The sequence below is a fragment of the Bubalus kerabau genome, chromosome 20, assembly GCF_029407905.1.
Source record: "Bubalus kerabau isolate K-KA32 ecotype Philippines breed swamp buffalo chromosome 20, PCC_UOA_SB_1v2, whole genome shotgun sequence".
NCBI lineage: Eukaryota > Metazoa > Chordata > Mammalia > Artiodactyla > Bovidae > Bubalus > Bubalus kerabau.
In genome coordinates, this window is record NC_073643.1 from 60,681,013 (window position 1) to 60,698,756 (window position 17,744).

Sequence of the window (17,744 nt, forward strand, 5' to 3'; positions counted from 1 at the left end):
CCGCAGGCCCAGGGAGCGGAGTCCGGCGTGCAGTCAGGGAGGGATCTGGAGGACAGCTGTAGGCAAGCCGGCCTCGCGGTGGGAAGGTGGCAAGGGGGCAGGAGCCGGGTCGGGAGGGAGGGATGCCTGGGCCCAGGAGCCCCTTCAGGTCGGGCGAGCCCTCCAGGCTTCCATCGCCCCCCAGGAGGCGAGCCCGGCGTCCAGCCCTCCCCTCCTGTTGTTGTAAGTGAAGTTCAGGGTAAACTGCGAAGAGGCCGTAAGGGGGCTTGTTCACGGCCCTGAGCTGGCCTCCAGGGGCCTGGTGGGAAGATCCCAGGACCCCAGGTGGGCAGTCGCTTCCCCTTGTAGTCCCGTGTCCCGAGACAGGAGGTCTGACATCAGGGCTCGGGGGCCCAGGGCCTGCGTGTCACTTTGCACTGGGACTCACCCGAGCCGCCCGCCCCGCAGCCAACTGCCGGACTCACCCGCCAGGACCCAGTCTGGTGCCCATTGACTGGAGCAGATGCTTCCAGTCTCCCCAGCCCCGTAGGGTCTGTGTTGAAAGAGTCTCCACTCAGCTTATTGAGTAACTCATCATATATTCAAACTCAGAGGCATGTTTGTTTAATCCGAGTCACCTAGGTGAGCAGTCTGCACGAAGCTGCGTCACACGCTGCTGCCCCGCCTCCAGGCCTCTGCCCTGGGCTCCCGGCCTTGAGAGAGGCGGGCAGGCCCCAGGCCCTCTTGGGGCTTCGCACTGGCGTCCACCGGATGTCTGGGCACCCTCCTCCCCACCTCCCGACCCCCCCACACTGGACTGTGCCCCCCTTCAGTCCCCGCCCACCACACGCTGCCTGCTGCCTGGGGGCTGCGGTGTCTGTGCCCCTTGGGGTCTGCAGGGGGCGCCTCCCCGGACCCGGCATCTGGTGCTTGGGTAGCAGCGTGTCCACTCGCCCCCCCCGCTGTAGGTCGGGGGTTGGGGTCAGAAGAGGACAGAAGTCACCGTGGGAACTGGAGGCAGGGAGCACGTCCATGGTGGAAGGCTGGGCCCCATGCACGCCAGGCAGGGGCTGGCACTGCCAGGGGCTCTCTGCTCAGAACCTTAGGCTCTTCACCCCTTAAAGGGGCCCTGATGCTGAGGCGCACCAGGAAGGTGAGGCGCTGGAGGCAGATGCCCAGCTCGTCTCAGCCCTGGCTTCCTTGCCCCAAGGCACGGAGGGCGTCCCCTTCCTTTCTGGGCTGACTGCACGGATGCCTGTGAGCATCGCAGTGACGATGGCCTGCTCTTGAGTGGTGGGGACTGTGCTCCCCAGCCCAGGGCGCTTAACTCCTCCGAGCACTCCTGTGGTCTTCAAGAAAGCCTCTGGCCCAAGTGGACGAGGCTCTCGTGTGCTGTGCCCCCAGGGCCCTCGGGTTGCCCAGCCAGGACCCCGGGGAGACTCGTGCTGAGCCCCCTCTCCCTGCAGGTGGCCATGAACATCCTCAACAGCGGGCGCTTCAGCATGGGCAGCATGGTGGCCGGGATGCTCAAGAAGCTGATTGGTGGGTGAGTGGGGGCACCTGGCCCTGCCCGGGCTCCCCGTGCCCCCGGGCGCAGGGCGGGCAGCTGCTGAGCCACCCCTGACAGCCCATCCCATTCAAGCCTGGGATCCGGGCTTGATCCAGAAGGAAGGGTGCATGGGGGCGGGTCTGCGAGGCCAAGGTTCAGGTCCCAACTCACACGGGATGGGGTGGCACGTTCTGGGGGAGGTGAGGGCTGCTGAGTGAATGTGCAAATGCGAGCTGGACACCCACAGGCCTGGCGATGGTGCCCCATGGGTGTCCGCACAGCAGGGGTGGATGGTGAGGTCAGTTTGGGGACCCTGGTCTCCCAGCCTCTGGATGGTTCATTTCTTCTAGTAGAGTCCCTGAAACCCAGATCTCCTTCCTTTTGCCAGTGAAGTTAAAACAGCCCGCTAGGGTCTGGGGGGCATGAAACGTCACTGCTGGCTTCACTTTGCCAGAGGGATGTGGCTGAGGCTGAGGCACGGGCATGCCAGGGGCTGCTCGCCATGGGGTGCTCGGGGGGTGCCTTGGAGTTCAGGGAGGGGGTGGTTTACAGAAGAGGAGATCCAGGCTCCCAGGGGGCAGCGATTTGCCTGAGGCCTTGCCCCCATCAGCCTGCACGCTCGGGGCCCATCTCCCTGAGCTGAGCTGCCACCATGGCCCTGAGCCCATCTGGACTCTGCTGCCTTGTCTGGAAAGCTCAGGGCGAGAGCTTCGCTCTCATGCTCAGAGGCTGTGGAGCCCCTGGGATCCGGGAGCGCGGGAGCCCATCTGGGGAGCAGTGGGAGGGGAGGCTATGGGCGCTCGGCACCTTCAGGGCCGGCCTGGGACCCCGAAGCGGCCACGGGCCACGGGCCACCCTCCCGGGTGTGAGCCCCTGTGCACTGCCCCGGCCTGGCGCCCCTCCGTCCCCCACCCCGGGCACCGCTCAGAGGGGACAGGCACCCCTCCCTGGAGACGCCGGAAGGCGGGGCTGTGACATCCAGGGTGTGTGGTCTCAGGGACCCGCCTCTCGTGGTTCCCATCTGAGTGCGTGTGGGTGTTGCCTTAGGAAAGCATTTCAGGACAGCGGGAAATTGTTTTTGATAACTCCACTCTCACTCAGAAATGACCGCCGAATACGCCTGCACGAGGAAACAGTTCAACAGGAACCTCAGTGAGTTCGGCCTGATTCAGGTGCGGAGGGGCGAGGGCTGGGCGGGCAGTCCCCTACGCAGGCACTGAGAGCCTGCCCTCCTGGCAGGGATTCGGGGCGAAGACGAGCTTGCCCCCGGCTTGCTGCCCCTGGCCCCAGGCTCACTCTGCGGCTTGGCGGGCCTGGGTGTCCGTGCAGCACGTCTGTCTTGACTGTTCTGAACACTCCAGGAGAAGTTTGCCCTGATGGCGCAGAAGGCCTACGTGATGGAAAGCATGGCCTACCTCACGGCGGCGATGCTGGACGCACCTGGCTTCCCCGACTGCTCCATTGAGGCCGCCATGGTGAAGGTAACCCACACAGCACGCCGGCCTTCCTCCCCACAGTCAGCTGCTGCCTGGGCATTGGCGAGGTACCCACGCCAGCCACCCCGGGACGCCGCTGGGAGCAGAGCGGCAGAGGGACAGAGCCCTGCTGGTCTCCTGGTGGGCTTTGTGCCAGGCTGTCACCAGCTGACTGCTGATGACGGTGAAAGGAGAAAAGTATAACTCCACACCCACCAGAAAGAGCGGCGGGGCTGCCTTGGGAAGGCCTGCCTTGTTGTAGCTTATGGCCTTTCTATGTCTCAGTATCAAAATTGCCTTTCCTGAGTATTTGGCCAAGGCAGATACCAACGTTTCCTGTGTTTTTTGTCTTGGGCGGCCCGAGAAGTCAGTTTGGGGCCACCAGTGAGATGACCAGCAGGGCCCCTCCCCAGGCCGGGGTGGCCCCGTCTGGAAGCGTAGCTCTGCACCTAGGCCTCCCCGTGCGGCCCGCCGGCGGCCTGTGCTGACTTTGCCCCACATCCACGGCAGGTGTTCAGCTCCGAGGGTGCCTGGACATGCGTGAGCGAGGCGCTGCAGATCCTCGGCGGCTCGGGCTACATCAGGGACTACCCATACGAGCGCTTGCTGCGCGACAGCCGCATCCTGCTCATCTTCGAGGTGAGCACGCTCTGCCCGCCAGCGCAAGCCCCTCCCACCTGCCTGCATGCCCCTCTGCAGGGGGCGTGGGGGGTCTGCGCCTCCCCGGGTCCCCCCGAGGGTGCGCCTGGGGAATCCGCTGCCGTGAGCTCACAGGCTGCCCAGGACTGCTCTCCCGAGGCCCCTCCCCTGCCAAGATGTGGCGGTCCTCTGTGGCTGGCGGGGTGGTCAGTGGGGGTGCAGGGCCCTCAGTGTGAAGCCCAGACTGCCCGGGATGGGCTCGGGTCAGCCTGGAGGCCACCCTGCTCCCGCCTCCTCTCCCGGAGGAGCCTCTCCTGAGGACAGCCCAGCGGTGTGGCCTCAGTCCAGCCCCACCCCTCTGACCCACGTGCCACCAAGCGTGCCAGGCAAGCCGCCACCCAGACTGCCTTCCTGAGGACCCACAACTAAGGGTGCTGGAGACTCAGGCCCCGTGGGTGTTGACACCCGTTGCTGGGGAACAGCCAGCTTCTTCCCAGAGGAGCTGGGCCTGGACCAGAGTGGCCTCCGAGCGCTTGCTGTGCCCTCGGTCAAGCATCCCTTGCCACCCGGGGCAAGCTGCCTCTCCCTTAAAGACAGAGTCGGGAAAGGTGTGACCCCTGCAGGGTGGTTGTGCAGGGGCAGGGCCCCAGGGGGGCTACAGTCACGGGATGGGGCAGGGCCCCCAGGGGGCTACAGTCATGGGATGGGGCAGGGCCCCCAGGGGCTACAGTCATGGGATGGGGCAGGGCCCCTGGGGGGCTACAGTCACGGGATGGGGCAGGGCCCCCGGGGGGCAGTAGCCTGCCTATCACCCGGGCCCCTGTGATAGCCCTGCTTCCCGAGGGTTAGCAGGCAGCAGCATGGCCTAGGTGGCCACTAGGGGTGGCCTCTGACCTGGATAATGTCGGCTCCAGGGAACCAACGAGATCCTCCGCATGTACATAGCCCTGACGGGCCTGCAGCACGCCGGCCGCATTCTGACCGCAAGGGTCAAGTAAGTACCATGTCCACCGTCTACCCCCCGGGTCCCCCTGCCCAACAGATGCCTGTGCTGGAGCAGCCAGAGGAGGGGACTGCCCCTTCCCAGGATGGGGGTGCAGCCTGGTGGGGCTCAGCTCACTCCTGGGCTGCAGGGGAGGCGGGGCGGGGGTTGGGGGACGGCTGCCCGGGAAGCTGCCAGGGTCCTGCCCTGAGGTTACCCTGCCATCCACCCCCGTGGCTTTTACAACCAGATCAATGAGGTAACCCTCAGACAGTCACTCTGGCATCTCCTCTGGCTGCTCCCGACGAGCGGGCCAGGGCCCAGATGTAATCTGGAGCCGCCATGGGTGCCCTGAAGCCGTGGGCAACAGGAGCTGGTCTCAGGGCCCCAGCTCACGGGGCCTGTGCTCTCTGCAGGGAGCTCAAACGGGGCAACATGACTACCATCATGGAGACTGTCGGCCAGAGGCTTCGGGACTCCCTGGGCCGCACAGTGGACCTGGGACTGACTGGGAAGCTTGGAGTTGTGCACCCCAGCCTTGCGGTGAGTGGGCCCAGCAGGGAGCCAGCCCCCTGTCGGTATGTCTGTCCCAGAAGAAGTGTGGCCGGGGCACTGGGGAGGATCAGTCGGTCCACGGGACCCCAGGTGGCCCTGTCTCCACCATCGCAGTGGCGGGAGGGCTTGGGCACACAGTGGGCAGTGCCAAGCTGAGCCCTCCGCTGGCCCAGCAGGACGGCGCCCACAAGCTCGAGGAAAACGTGTACTACTTTGGCCGCTCTGTGGAGACCCTGCTGCTTCGCTTCGGCAAGGTACCTGGGGCAGGGAGGCCGGCAGGCTAGCGTCTGAGCCAACATCCAGCGAGTGTCCACCTTGGGCACCAGGCCTGGAAGGCAGGCCTGGTCACCTTGGAGGGCTGGGGTGTGGAGCGGGGCTGGCCGTGGCTGCCTGCCCTGTGGGCTATTCAGCTCGCCAGAGGCGGGGGTGGAGGAACCCTGCCAGGGGCACCTTCCAGTTGGCGAGAGGCCCCCTGAGGCCAGGAGGGGCAGCCCCATGTGGCCCTGGGTCTTGAGAGCTGATCCGTGGCTGCTGTGGCTGAAGTGATGGAGCTCCGGCCTCTGGCCTCGGCCAGGCTGTGGGACGCGTCTCCGCCCACGTTTGGGGTGTAGAGTGAGGCGCAGAGGTGGGCCCCGGTGAGGACTGTGGGGCAGGGGCCCCAGGGGCCACGCCTCCCGCACTGTGTTCCCAGACCATCGTGGAGGAGCAGCTGGTCTTGAAGCGAGTGGCCAATGTACTCATCAACCTGTACGGGATGACGGCCGTGCTGTCTCGGGCCAGCCGCTCCATGCGCCTGGGGCTGCGGGACCACGACCACGAGGTGAGCCCCCCGCCTGGGCCCACAACAGTGCTGCGGCTTCACCTCACTGTGCTTTACTGGGGCCTGCGGGGTGGGGGGGTGTGGGCCCATGTCCTGGTGGGGTGAGCGTGCGGTGCCATCCAGACGACCTGGAGCCCAGGGAGGTTGGCGGCGTTGCCGAGCTGTGGCCATGACAGGGGCTGGTGCTCTCAGCTCCAGCGGGCGGTCTGTGCTGCTCAGGACACAAGGCTGCTGCCTTCTGCCTTCCTGCTGGAGAGAAGAGGGGGTGACGGCCGGGGTCCCGGGCCAGGCTTTCTCTCCCTCTGTGTCCACACGCATCTGGACGTGCTCTGGCCCACGGCTTCGGGGTCGGGACACCCTCGTGCCAAGGAGGTGTTGAATCACCCCCCCGGACACAGGGCTCGTTAGAACCTAAAGCCACGGCTTCTGAGCCCAGCTGCCTGACCCGTCAAGGTGCCAGCCTGGGCCGACAGACGGAGGTCTTGGGAGTGCAGAGGTCGGGCTCCAGGGTGGGGCTGTGCTAAGCCCAGACTGCAGGGCCCCCAGCAGTCATCCTCGGGGACGTTGGTTCTGGCAGGTTCTGTTGGCCAACATCTTCTGCTCAGAGGCTTATCACCAGAATCTCTTCACCCTGTCTCAGCTGGACAAGCGTGAGTGGGGGCTGGGCTTGAGAGGCGGGGGGGACCAGGCGCCTGCTGAGCAGCAGAGGGGACGGCACGTGTTCCGGGCGCCGTGGGCGCGGACGCCGAGGTCGCGTGCGCCGCAGGGAGACGCCTGCGCCGCCGGGGCCCCTCCCCGCACTCCCTGAGCCCAGAGGCCCCTCCCCGCTGGGTGCTGCTGCCTCCGGGGCCCCCACAGGGTGAGCTGTCCTTGGACAGAGCGCTCCAGCAGCGTCCCTGCTGTCACGGCCCTCTCCTGTTTCCCGCGTAGATTCTCCAGAAAACCTGGATGACCTGGTCAAGAAGGTGTCCCAGCAGATCCTCGAGAAGCGGGCCTACGTCTGCACCCACCCCCTAGACCGGACGTCCTGAAGAGGGCCCGCGTCCCCACGGCCGCCACCCTGGACACGCCACAGCGGCCCGAAGGCGGAGAACATGGTTTATTACAAACCAACCGTTTCTCCTCTTCACCCGACCTGTGGGCACCGCTGCTGGATGTGTTCTTGGCCTGTGAGTGGACGCGGGGTAAGCACGGAGCTGCGGAGACTCGCCGGCTCGGGGGGCACCCGGAGGAGGCTGGCAGGCACAGGTCCCGGCATGGGGGCTACGTCTGTGAGGCCGCACGTTCTCCAAGAAACAGCTCAAAAACTGCATACGTGTCGTTGGTTTTAATTTGGAGCAAAAGGCGCTTAAAACACGCACCAGGAAGCATTTAGCACAGCGTGTCTGCCCTTCGAGTGTGGGCAGTCTAGACACTCGTCTCTTCTGAGCCAGCCTTGAGTGGACAGAGCTTGGTCCTCAGGCCCACCGTCTGGGGCTGGCTTGCACGGCGCTTGGTCCTTGGCGTGAGGGCTCTGCGCCTCGGCGCCGGGCCTGCTCCAGTGATGCTCTGGGGCAGCAGGGCTGTCCTGGGGCTCCTCGGCCTCTCCTCGAGCACAGCTGTGTCTCCGCCTACATGAGCGGCGTCTCCCCCGGCTCGAGCAGGGCTGTGTCCGGGCCCCAGTCTGCTCCTCGCTGACATCCTGTTCTGCGTGCTCACCTGGCAGGCTTCAGGCACTGGTCTGGCTCCTGGGTGGTTTGTCCAGAAAGCTCACCCTCCACATTGTCTCGAGGCGTCCAGGCTCTCCTGCTCCCCTGAGGCGGAGTCACTGCCCGCCGGGGCAGCGGGAGCCACACAGGAGCGGCACTGGCTCAGGTGGGGCTGAGCGAGCGCCCAGAACCGTGACAGCCTCTCTCCCAAAGGTCCGACCTGGGGTTTCGTGAGGAAGTTGTTTCCAAAGCTGTGAGTGATCCGCAGGTGAGGAGGCGCTCTGTCCAGGATGGAGAGCTTGTGTCTCCCGCGTGGAGCCGTCGGGAGGGGCCGGCCGCACGGGAGCCCACCCAGGGCCCGCTCCATCCCTGCAGTGTCCATGTCCACATCCCCTGCGGGGCTGTTCTCACCACGTGGAGGTGGGGGGAGCACGCGCCTGCCCATGCACCCGGGGACCTCATCCCAGAGGGGACGGAGAGCCGAGCTGGGCCTTCCCAGGCTGGGCCACCCGTGTGACCCTGGGCCAGGGACCCCCGACAGGGAGCGGGGGTGTCCTGCAGCCCAGAGCCTGGGGGTGCTGGCCCCCGGGGTGCGTCAGCACACACTCCTGGTGCAGGCTCCGTTGCCAGCTGCCCGTGGGCGCGCAGGAACAGAGGAGACCCGAGTTGCCCCGACCCATCTTCCTGGGCAGGGAGTCTGGCAAACCTAGTTGCCAGCTAGTCAGCTCTTTCCCTGAACAAAAGTTCTGGCTTTGTTAAGTCACACATTGTGGTCCCTTATGTACAAGAGGGTAACAAGGACACAGAGGGGTCGTCGTGGCCCTTCCCCTTGAAGGGATGAGTGGCCGGGTCCGAGAGGGTCCCGGGGGGCCTCTGGAGGCAGTCGTGCCCTCTCACAGCTGAGAAGGCAGGCGCAGAGTGGAGCGGGGTGTACCACCCAGAGCCCGGCCTGCAGTCTGCCGGCCCTGCCGGGGCCGAGGCCCCACTCTCACCTGCCCTGGGCTTGGGTGCGGGCGGAAGCTCCAGGAACTCCGGCGGCCGTGTGTACAGGTTGAAGTCCTGGTGGCGCCGGTCCCAGCCCCACCTCTCCCGCCGCAACACCGGCTCCAGCAAGTTGGCGAACAGGGCCTTCTCCCTCCACTCCTGTGTCGGGCAGCAGCAGGTCAGGGGAGGCCCCGTGCACCCCTGCCCAAGCCCCGCTCTTGCCACCCACCTCCATGGCAGCGCTGGTGGGCGGCAGCCGCAGGGGCCAGGTCGTGCCCATGCTGTGGAGACCCGCCATCTGGAAGCCGCTGGGCGTGCGCCAGGTCTGGCGGGACTCCCTGCGGGCCCTCCTCTCCTCCTCCTCTGGGTCCAGAGGCCCCACCGTGGCTGACAGGTACTTCTGCGAGTATGTGAACCTCCTGCCCGGCTCCTGTGAACGAGCGCAGATGGGCGGGTATTGTGCCTGGGAGTGGGCCAGGCGCTAGGGCCCTGTCCCCTGGGTCAGAGGCTGCTCCTGAAGCATCCAGGGCTAGAGGGAAGCCTTGGCCCAGGCGTAACGGTTCTGCGAGAGCCAGGGGCCTGCGGCTGTTCACAGCCACACGCCGCTGGGACGGCATGGGGCCCCGGCTCCCGCTGTAGGAGGAGGGTTCACGTTTAGTGGGAACACGGCCGCTCCCCCTGCGCCAAGATCCCCGCTGACAGCCGGCCACGGGGTCAGAAGAAGGAGCCCACTGGGTCTCCCACCGTCCGCCTGCCCACAGTGGGCACGCTGGGCTGCTCCGGGCCCTGTGCTGTCACTCACCTTGGCCATCTCCCAATACAGCTCCTTCTTGGCCAGCTCCACAGAGTTCAGGGTCTGGATACTGTAGTTATGCACAGTGTGTGTGTCCGGGCCCGAGACCCGTATCACCCTCGCTGCAGAGCTGGGAGGCTTCCTGCCGACCTGGGAGGCCGCTGAGATGTTTCTCTGGAGAAGGAGACGCTGGTCATCCCCCACACAGGGCGCCTCTGCAGCCAGCGGGTGTTGGCGAGGGGGCCTCTGGGAGGTGGCCACAGCCCCAGGTTCCCACGAGCAGTCTGGAGCCCACCCAAAGCAAGAGACACCGTCCCACCATCCACAGTGGAAATGAGCGGACTGCAGCGGGAGCCACGGGCTGGGCTCGCAGCCTAGTCTCGAGAGGCCTCGGCACATCTGCGAGCCACACAAGCGGGTGGGGGCCGGCGAGCGCCTCACGGCGGGGCGTCACGTCCAGCATCCAGCTGTGCTCATGGTGGGGGGCCCGGGTGCCCTGACCCGTCTGCACCGGGGAAAGGGCAAGCCCCCTGCTCGGCCTCACCCCAGGGCCGGCGGGTGGGTGACGACCCGACACCAGGGGTCCTGCCTGTGCTCCTGACCCAGGATGGGAAGCAGACAGTCGCCTGGGGGGTGCAGACAGCGGCTGCGACTTCGTCTGGGGCCTGGGGCTCTCTGCTGGCCTGGGGCTGACGGGAGTGCCGGAGTCCCGACTGCCAGCCAGAGTGAGCAGTGCATGTCATGCGAAAGGCCATACGTGCAGCCAGATGGCTCGAAGGGACAAGACAAGAAGGGAACATGAGGATCACCGTCATTTAGCAACACCGGGTGAAGGTGTGAGCGCTGTGAGGCAGAAGCTGAGACCAAAGCAACAGCGCCGGCTAGGAGAGCCTCGGGGCCGAGAGGAGGCAGGTGAGGGGGACACACTGCCGCGGCGACCGCTGCAGAGCGAGCCGCGGGGCTGGGGGATCAGCCACACAAGCTTCCGAAAGGCAGCCTCGGATAAGAGGCTGACCATGAGGACCCAGAGCGCGGAAGGCGGAAACGCGAGCAGCGGCACCGAGACAGGAGGGGCCGGGGAGAGGAAAGGCCGCAGAAACGGCGTCGGAGTCCACACGGAGGGTGCGGGTCTGGACACAGGATTAAAGGCCCGAGGGCAGGAAGGGCAGGAGGGGCCGCGCGAGCACGAGTCAGCGTCCCAGGGCGACGCGTGCCGTCACACACGGGCTCCTGCACGACCGGGAGGAGAGACGGTCTCCGGCTTCCAGCCTGCTGCTGTTTGACAATCCAGTCTCAAGATGAGCATGTGTAAATGAAGGCTACGAGGGGGCGGGGGTGTGAAGTAAGTGACGGCCACGGAGGAGTATCGGGGCTTTCCCAAAAGACGGTTCATGACGGCTGCCTCGGGGCATCAGGGCATGCCCAGGAGCTGCAGCGGATTCCAGAAACACAGGTGGGGCCACGGCGCCACAGAACCAAGCTGCCAGAAGCCAGGCCGCCGCAGGAAACGCTCACAGTGTGGGGCGATCCTGACCTCAGCCCATCCTCTGGTGAACCGAGGACCTAAGGGGACCTTCCAGCCCTAAACTCGGCGATGTGCTGACCGCACGGACATGGCCAGCGGGTTCATCTCACACAAAGGGAAGGAAGTGAGGAAGACTGGTGTCTGACCCTCTCCAGGAAAGGCTAGGCTTGACTCCAAGGCCGGGGGCCTCAGTGTACCGACTGTAAGGGCAGGGGTAGGATGACACGGGGAGCCTGAGCCCTGAGCCCAGCTGCTCTGGCCCTGGTGTGGGGCTGGGGGCTATGCAAGGCCGTCTCTCCTGGAGCCCTCGGCTTCTCAGTCCCTGATACCTTTACTGCCCCAGGAGGAGGGGGGTGAAGTACTGATCTGACCCTTGGCGGCTCTGCGTCCCCTCTGCCCCGCCCCCCCACCCAAGGGTTCGCGCGAGCCCCAAACCCCACAGGACTCTGAAAGGGATGAAATAAAAATGTGAAAAAGCACATGTGTACAGTGCCTTCCTTCTTTCCTTCATCTAACCTAGACAGAGAAATCTGTAACCATTACTGCACAAAGATGACCTCCTTACTCCTACCTGATGGCTCGGCACGCTGCCCTGTCCCAAACCCATGCATAAAATAAACAAATAGACTGGACAGCCTGCGTGCAAGCGCCCTACCTGAATCCGCCACTGCACGCTGACCAAGGCACAACACTGCCGGTCACGCTGGACTCCAGCGGGCCATCGGCATCACATTCGACGAAGGGGGAGGAAAACCATGCCTCCTTTTGTCCCTCTGACCTCCCCGACTCGGCCGCGAAACCCATCCTTGGGTGGGGGTCCGCACCGCCCGACAGCCCGGGAGGGAGCCTCTGCCTGGCACCAGAGTCCCGAGCGGCGTGTCAAGGCCTCAAGGACTCACGTGGCCTCCCGCGTCCGGGGGCTGGGGTTCCCCACTGCAGCCTCCCTCCTCAGCCGGGCTGCTGCGGCCCCGCCTGGGGTGAGTCTGGAGGGCAGGGCTTGACAGGGAAGAAGTGAGGAGATGCACGCCCGGGGCTGTTGGCTCGGGCACACCCCTGTGGAAGGCACAGCTCTGGAAGCCCACCTGCCCTGAGGCATCGCTTTGCCCAGGGCACCCGAGGCGGGCAAGGGAAGGTGCTGCCATCCTGTGGACACTTCCTGGAGCTGCAGCTGGACAACCGGCGCTTCCTGGCACCCCGCATTCATAAGGCCGGTGGGGGGCAGGGGGCGGGGCCTGGCAGCCATCCGAACACAGCCCGCTTTCAGGAAGCCGCAGGCCACAGGGCCGGTCCCCTCACACCACTCTTGGAGGGAAGGAAAACGGGGAAAAAAGAAAAAAGTCTGCACACCTCCAGCACAGGAAAAGCAGCTCGGCATCCTTCATGACGGCAGGCGTGCCACTCAAAACAGCAATGAGAAGCAACCCCAGCAGTCCCCATGGCCCAGCCTCAGGCCCACAAGAGCGGTACACGCGGACGGGGCTGGAGGCACGGCACCCACCCCCGAGGCCGTCACTGGGAATGCACACTGGCCACAGCCAGTCCAAGGGACAGGCTCCCCAGACCCCTGCAAGGAAGAAAGGGGAAAAAAAACAAAACAACCTATTGAGACGGGCTATACCTGGGATCTGACATGCCACACCTGGGCCTGGATCCCGAGAAAACTGTCCAGTTTGAACTCGACAGAGGCACCCCAGCATTCACCACGGCGGTACGTACAACAGTCAAGACACAGGTACAAGTCTCCACCGACCGATGAGCGCAGAAACCACACGTGGTCCCTCTAGGGGACGGACGATGGAGTACTCAGCCATAAAACCCGCCACTGAAAGTGATTATGCCAGTGGTAGCCACAGGGCTGGACCTTGAAGGATCACATGGTGTCAAGTCAGCCAGGCATAGCATACGATTTCCATTCGAGCAACATGGAAAGAGAGATCAAAATGACTAGTAAGCAGAAACTCCCAGCTTTCCAACACAGAGTTTCAAAAGGGCACCTTGAGTGGCCAATATGAATTCGGAGTTGAAGATTAACATATACGGAGAAATCTGCACTTCTAATAGATAATCCAGGATCAAGGACCTGAAGTTCAGCACAGGGAACTATTCTTGTCCTTCTGAAATAACCCCTATAGCTAAAGAATCCCAGAAGAATAGCTATACTGTACATATACGTTGTAACTAAAGCAGGTGGTTTTACGCCGACAACAAGCATTATTTTTCAAATGGATTATACTACCACATAGCAACAGCGCGAAATTAAAGGGAAGAAGGGAAAGTCGTGTTTAGTTTACTCCCTCTGACCTCTCTGGCCCCGGCTGGCAGTCCGACCCTGGAACCTGCCCAGCCCGGACTCCTTGGCGGGACTGTGGGGGCCACAGCACTAACGGCGTCCGACCGCAGCAGACATGAGAAGGCTCCTGTGGCCGCGGGAGAGTCCCAGCCTGATGCGGGGGCTCTGCACGCCCAGAAAACTCCTGAGAAACCGAAGGTGTGATCCAAGTGCACTGACAAGGAGTGGATTTTGTGGACCTTAGTATTAGTTACATCTTAGTATAAATAGGAAAAATTAAATAATGGTTGGGCTTCAATTCGTGATCTTAATATGAATAGATATCTAAAAGTATTTTAAAGTAGCAATTCCTAAGACATTAAAAAACAAATAGGGAAAATGTTTTAAAACAAAAAGTAAAAAATTGAACTAGTGAATTAGGTAAACAGTAAAAGTAGATTAGTAAATAACCCAAGAAGTGTTTCTTTTGGGAAAAGCTAAGAAGGTGAACATGAGTCTGAGTGAACTCCGGGAGTTGGTGATGGACAGGGAGGCCTGGCGTGCTGCGATTCATGGGGTCTCAAAGAGTCGGACACGACTGAGCGACTGAACTGAAGAAGTGAACACCAGTGTAAAGAAACAACCTCCTTGTTGCTTTTCATAAAGAGCTCATGGATATAAAAGTTACAAACTTCTGAAAGATGTTTTTTCACTAGAGGAGGGGCAGGGGCCAGGGCAGTGGCTCTGCCCACACTGACCAGAGGCCTACACAGAGTTGAAGGCATCACAGACGGTAGTGGGTTTTAAGCCCCTTTGGTTGGTACCAGTTACCAAGAGAGGTCCTTGACCATCAGACCACACGCACCTGTCTCTCCATCTCACCAGCGTCCCAGTCTCCCGTTCTCTTCCTGTCTACTCGCATTTTCTAACACAGATTACTTTATCTCCTGTGTTGCTTAGACATGACCTTGGCAGCTTAAGCAAGGTATTACACACACACAGTTCTTTCTCTATGGTGAACTCAGTGGCCAAAGGAAAAGAAACAGCTTAGAGTGTTTCTTTCCCCCTTTGAGGAAGGATGAGCTCTGCCAGGGCCAGAGGAAGGCGGAAATGTGCAACCTGGCATGGCTGTGCCCTTCACCGAGCACTGCCTGGCCTGGGGTCCCCAGGCAGGAGAATCCACACAGGCCAGAGGCTGGCTGTCCCGCACAGCCCACTACACGGCCCCGGTCCGGGAAGGCTCGCAGCCAGCGGGGGGACCGCCTACCTGAATCAGGCTCGCATTCTGGTCCCTGCTCTTCAGGATCACGTTGCTCCGCCACCGCAGGTACTTCTCCTGGTGGGAGTGGATCTGTGACGCCAGGGTGGACTTCCAGTTCTGGAAGGCCTCGAGACTCGGGGCAGGGGCCACAGCTAGCAGCTTCTGCTCTGTGAGGTCTCCCTGGGACATGGGCATCCCAAACTCCTGGCTCAGCTCCTTGATCATGGCCGAGGAGGGCAGCAGGTCTCCCGTGATCACCTCCCTGAGCCTGGAGCTGTAACGGCAGATGCAGTAGATCCTGGAAAGCAGAAGTGCCCCCGCTCAGCCTCACCCACCTGGCACTGCCGATCTGAGCACCCCCATCTTAGCAGAGGAGGGCGGAGAGCTGACCCCAGGTCACACAGCGCACGCAGGAGGTGTCAGATTCTGTCCGCTGTGCCCACAGGGGCAGGGCGAGGGAGGAGGCCTCTTTCCCAGGCCGCCCAGCCACCCGCCCACGTGCCGCTCCAGTTCTCTCTTCGGTTCTGCTGCTGCTGCTAAGTCGATTCAGTCGTGTCCGACTCTGTGCGACCCCATAGACGGCAGCCCACCAGGCTCCCCCATCCCTGGCATTCTCCAGGCAAGAACACTGGAGTGGGTTGCCATTTCCTTCTCCAATGCATGAAAGTGAAAGTGAAGTCGCTCAGTCGTGTCCGACTCTTAGCGAGCGACCCCATGGACTGCAGCCTACGAGGCTCCTCCGTCCATGGGATTTTCCAGGCAAGAGTGCTGGAGTGGGGTGCCATTGCTCTTCGGTTTAGGTGGCCTTATTGCCTACTTTGCATCAACCCCCGCCCCACTGTGCACAGAAGGTCCTCAATAGGCTGGCCAAAGGGGTTTGGGGCTCAGGGCTCCCTCCCGCCAGGGGAAGGGCACTAGGTACAGAGCCCGTGTCTGCGCAGCTGGAAGGATGGCGCCCCAACAGGGGCACAGGGCCGCCCCGTGTTGCCCGGCCCTCCCCCTCCTTTAGGGCCGGCCGAGTCCCGAGCCCGGGGACGCTGGGGAAGCCCGGCCGCGCGGCCGCCCGCACCTGCTCAGCGCCTGGAACGCCTGCGGCGGGACCGCTCTGCGCACGTAGAGCGCCGCTTGCTGCACCAGCTGCGCCAGCGGCCGGAACAGCCGCACGCGGTACAGGACCGTCTCCAGGTCGGCGTAGAGGCGCCGGCGGAAGCGCAGCTGCGAGTTGTAGAGCGCCTTGAAGGGCCCCTGTTCCGCCCGCGGGACCCTGCAAGGCGAGAGCGCGCCAGCCGGCTCCTGCCTCTGCCAGGGATGCTGGGGCGGAGAACGCCGCGAACCAGACGGCTGGGTCCCAGCGCCCACCCCCGGCCCCTAGCCCTGCGTCCTCCCCGCCCCTCGCGCCCCCTGTCCCCGCCGTGTTGCTGCGTTCAAGGTCCTCCACCTCCTCGAACCCTGGGAGACTAGAGGCAGCCTGCGCCGCCCGCCGCGAGGGTCTGTGTGCCGGGCTGTGGGGGCGGTGCCCCTTTGCTGGTTGCCCTGTTCAGGTTTTTTTGCCCATTCTTCCACTGGGACGTCTTTATTGTTTGCTTATTCATTCACAGGCATTTCTACACACTCAAGAGTACTAGCTCCATACATTGCAAACACTTTTTCTCACTTTGTGGCTTCTTTTTATAGTGTCTTTGGATGAAGAGAAGTTATTCATTTTAATATAGCCAAAGATGTCCTTGTTATCCTTTATTCTAATACCTCTGTCTTATTTAAGAAGTCTTTATTCAGAGGTCATGAATACGTCCTCCTATCTTATCTGAAAGCTTTACAATTTAGCTTCTTAAAAATAGATTTTTCTTCTACAAGAAAGGCAAGAATATACAATGAGGAAAAGACTATCTTCAATAAGTGGTGCTGGGAAAACTGTGCAGCTACATGTCAAAAAATAAAATTAGAACATTTTCTCACACCATATACAAAATAAACTCAAAATTGATCACAGATCTAAATACAAGACCTGAAACCATAAAACTATTAGGAGAACAGTAACCTCTTTGACACTGGTCCTAGAAATATTTTTTTTGGTCTATCTCCCCTGGTGGCTCAGAGAGTAAAGAATCTGCCTATAATGCAGGAGACCCGGGTTTCATCCCTGGGTCAGGAAGATTCCCCTGGAGAAGGGAATAGCGACCCACTCCAGTATTCGTGCCTGGAGAATCCCATGGACAGAGGCGCCTGGTGGGGTATAGTCCATGGGGTCACAAAGAGTTGGACACGACTGAGGGATTAAACACAGACACACGCTCAGGCAAGGGAAACAGAAGGAAAGGTAAAGCAAATGGGACCTAATCAAACTTACAAGCTTTTCCACAGGAAAGGAAACCAGCAACAAAACATAAAGGCAACCTACTGATGGGGGAGAACGCTTGCAAAGTATGTATCTGATGAGGGGTTAATATCCAGTGTTATATCCAATATTAATCCAATATATGAAGAACCATGCAACTCCCTGTCAGAAAACCAGACAACCCAATTAAAAAATGGACACAGCACCTGAAGAGGCATTTTTCCAAAGAAGATACACACGTGGCCACCAGGCACAGGAAAATACGTTCAATATTATTAGTTATTAGGAAGATGTAACTCAAAACCACCAGGTAGCCCCTCACGCCCATCAGAACGGCTATCATCACAAAGACGAGAAGCAAAGCGTCGGCGAGGATGCGGAAAAGGGGAACCTGGGCGTGCTGACCGCTGAGGAAGACAGCATGGAGGCTCCAACTCTGAGATGATCCAGCAATTCCACTCCTGGATATTTAGCCAAAGAAAATGAAAACGATACTTTCAAAATATATATGCACCCCAATTCACAGCAGCCCAGGTGTGGCTGTTGTAAGTGCCCGTCAACAGATGAAAGGATAAAGGTGTGACCTATAGATACGCCAGAGTATTACACAGCCACGAAAGAGGACGAGATTCGGCCACGTGCTCCCAGACGGACGGGCCCATCTTGTGCTTCGTGATGTGAGTCAGACAAAGACGCACATGCCATGCTTTCACTTACGTGAAATTTGGATCTGAAAACCGAAATGAACCACCAAAAGACTGTTGTGGTGAAAGCTGAATAAGAAGAGACAGCTGCAGTCTAGTTAAAGCGTCAAGGCTCCATCACTCCCCGGTGGCTCAGTGGTGAGGAGCCCACCTGCCAGTGCAGGAGACTTGAGAGGTGTGGGTTTG

General features: G+C 61.8%; 2 protein-coding genes across 3 annotated transcripts in view; one reads left to right on the top strand and one right to left on the bottom strand.

Moving 5' to 3' along the window:
• ACAD9 (acyl-CoA dehydrogenase family member 9) overlaps positions 1-7,309 on the top strand; it is a 48,723-nt gene extending 41,414 nt beyond the window's left edge. For both annotated transcript variants that reach the window (XM_055557488.1, XM_055557490.1), the window contains 10 exons: positions 1,446-1,521; positions 2,630-2,700; positions 2,890-3,009; positions 3,514-3,642; positions 4,557-4,636; positions 5,041-5,167; positions 5,356-5,433; positions 5,871-5,999; positions 6,577-6,649; positions 6,930-7,309. In XM_055557488.1, the coding sequence (XP_055413463.1) occupies positions 1,446-1,521; positions 2,630-2,700; positions 2,890-3,009; positions 3,514-3,642; positions 4,557-4,636; positions 5,041-5,167; positions 5,356-5,433; positions 5,871-5,999; positions 6,577-6,649; positions 6,930-7,030 (984 nt within the window). In that variant the 3' untranslated portion in view covers positions 7,031-7,309. The remainder of the gene's footprint in view (positions 1-1,445; positions 1,522-2,629; positions 2,701-2,889; positions 3,010-3,513; positions 3,643-4,556; positions 4,637-5,040; positions 5,168-5,355; positions 5,434-5,870; positions 6,000-6,576; positions 6,650-6,929) is intronic.
• Positions 7,310-8,464: 1,155 nt separating this feature from the next.
• The window catches only part of CFAP92 (cilia and flagella associated protein 92 (putative)), a 34,117-nt gene continuing 24,837 nt past the window's right edge, over positions 8,465-17,744 (bottom strand). The window contains exons 11-15 of the mRNA XM_055557701.1: positions 15,589-15,783; positions 14,526-14,817; positions 9,474-9,638; positions 8,901-9,101; positions 8,465-8,830 (exon numbers count right to left, since the gene is read on the bottom strand). Coding sequence (XP_055413676.1) covers positions 8,465-8,830; positions 8,901-9,101; positions 9,474-9,638; positions 14,526-14,817; positions 15,589-15,783 — 1,219 coding nt within the window. The remainder of the gene's footprint in view (positions 8,831-8,900; positions 9,102-9,473; positions 9,639-14,525; positions 14,818-15,588; positions 15,784-17,744) is intronic.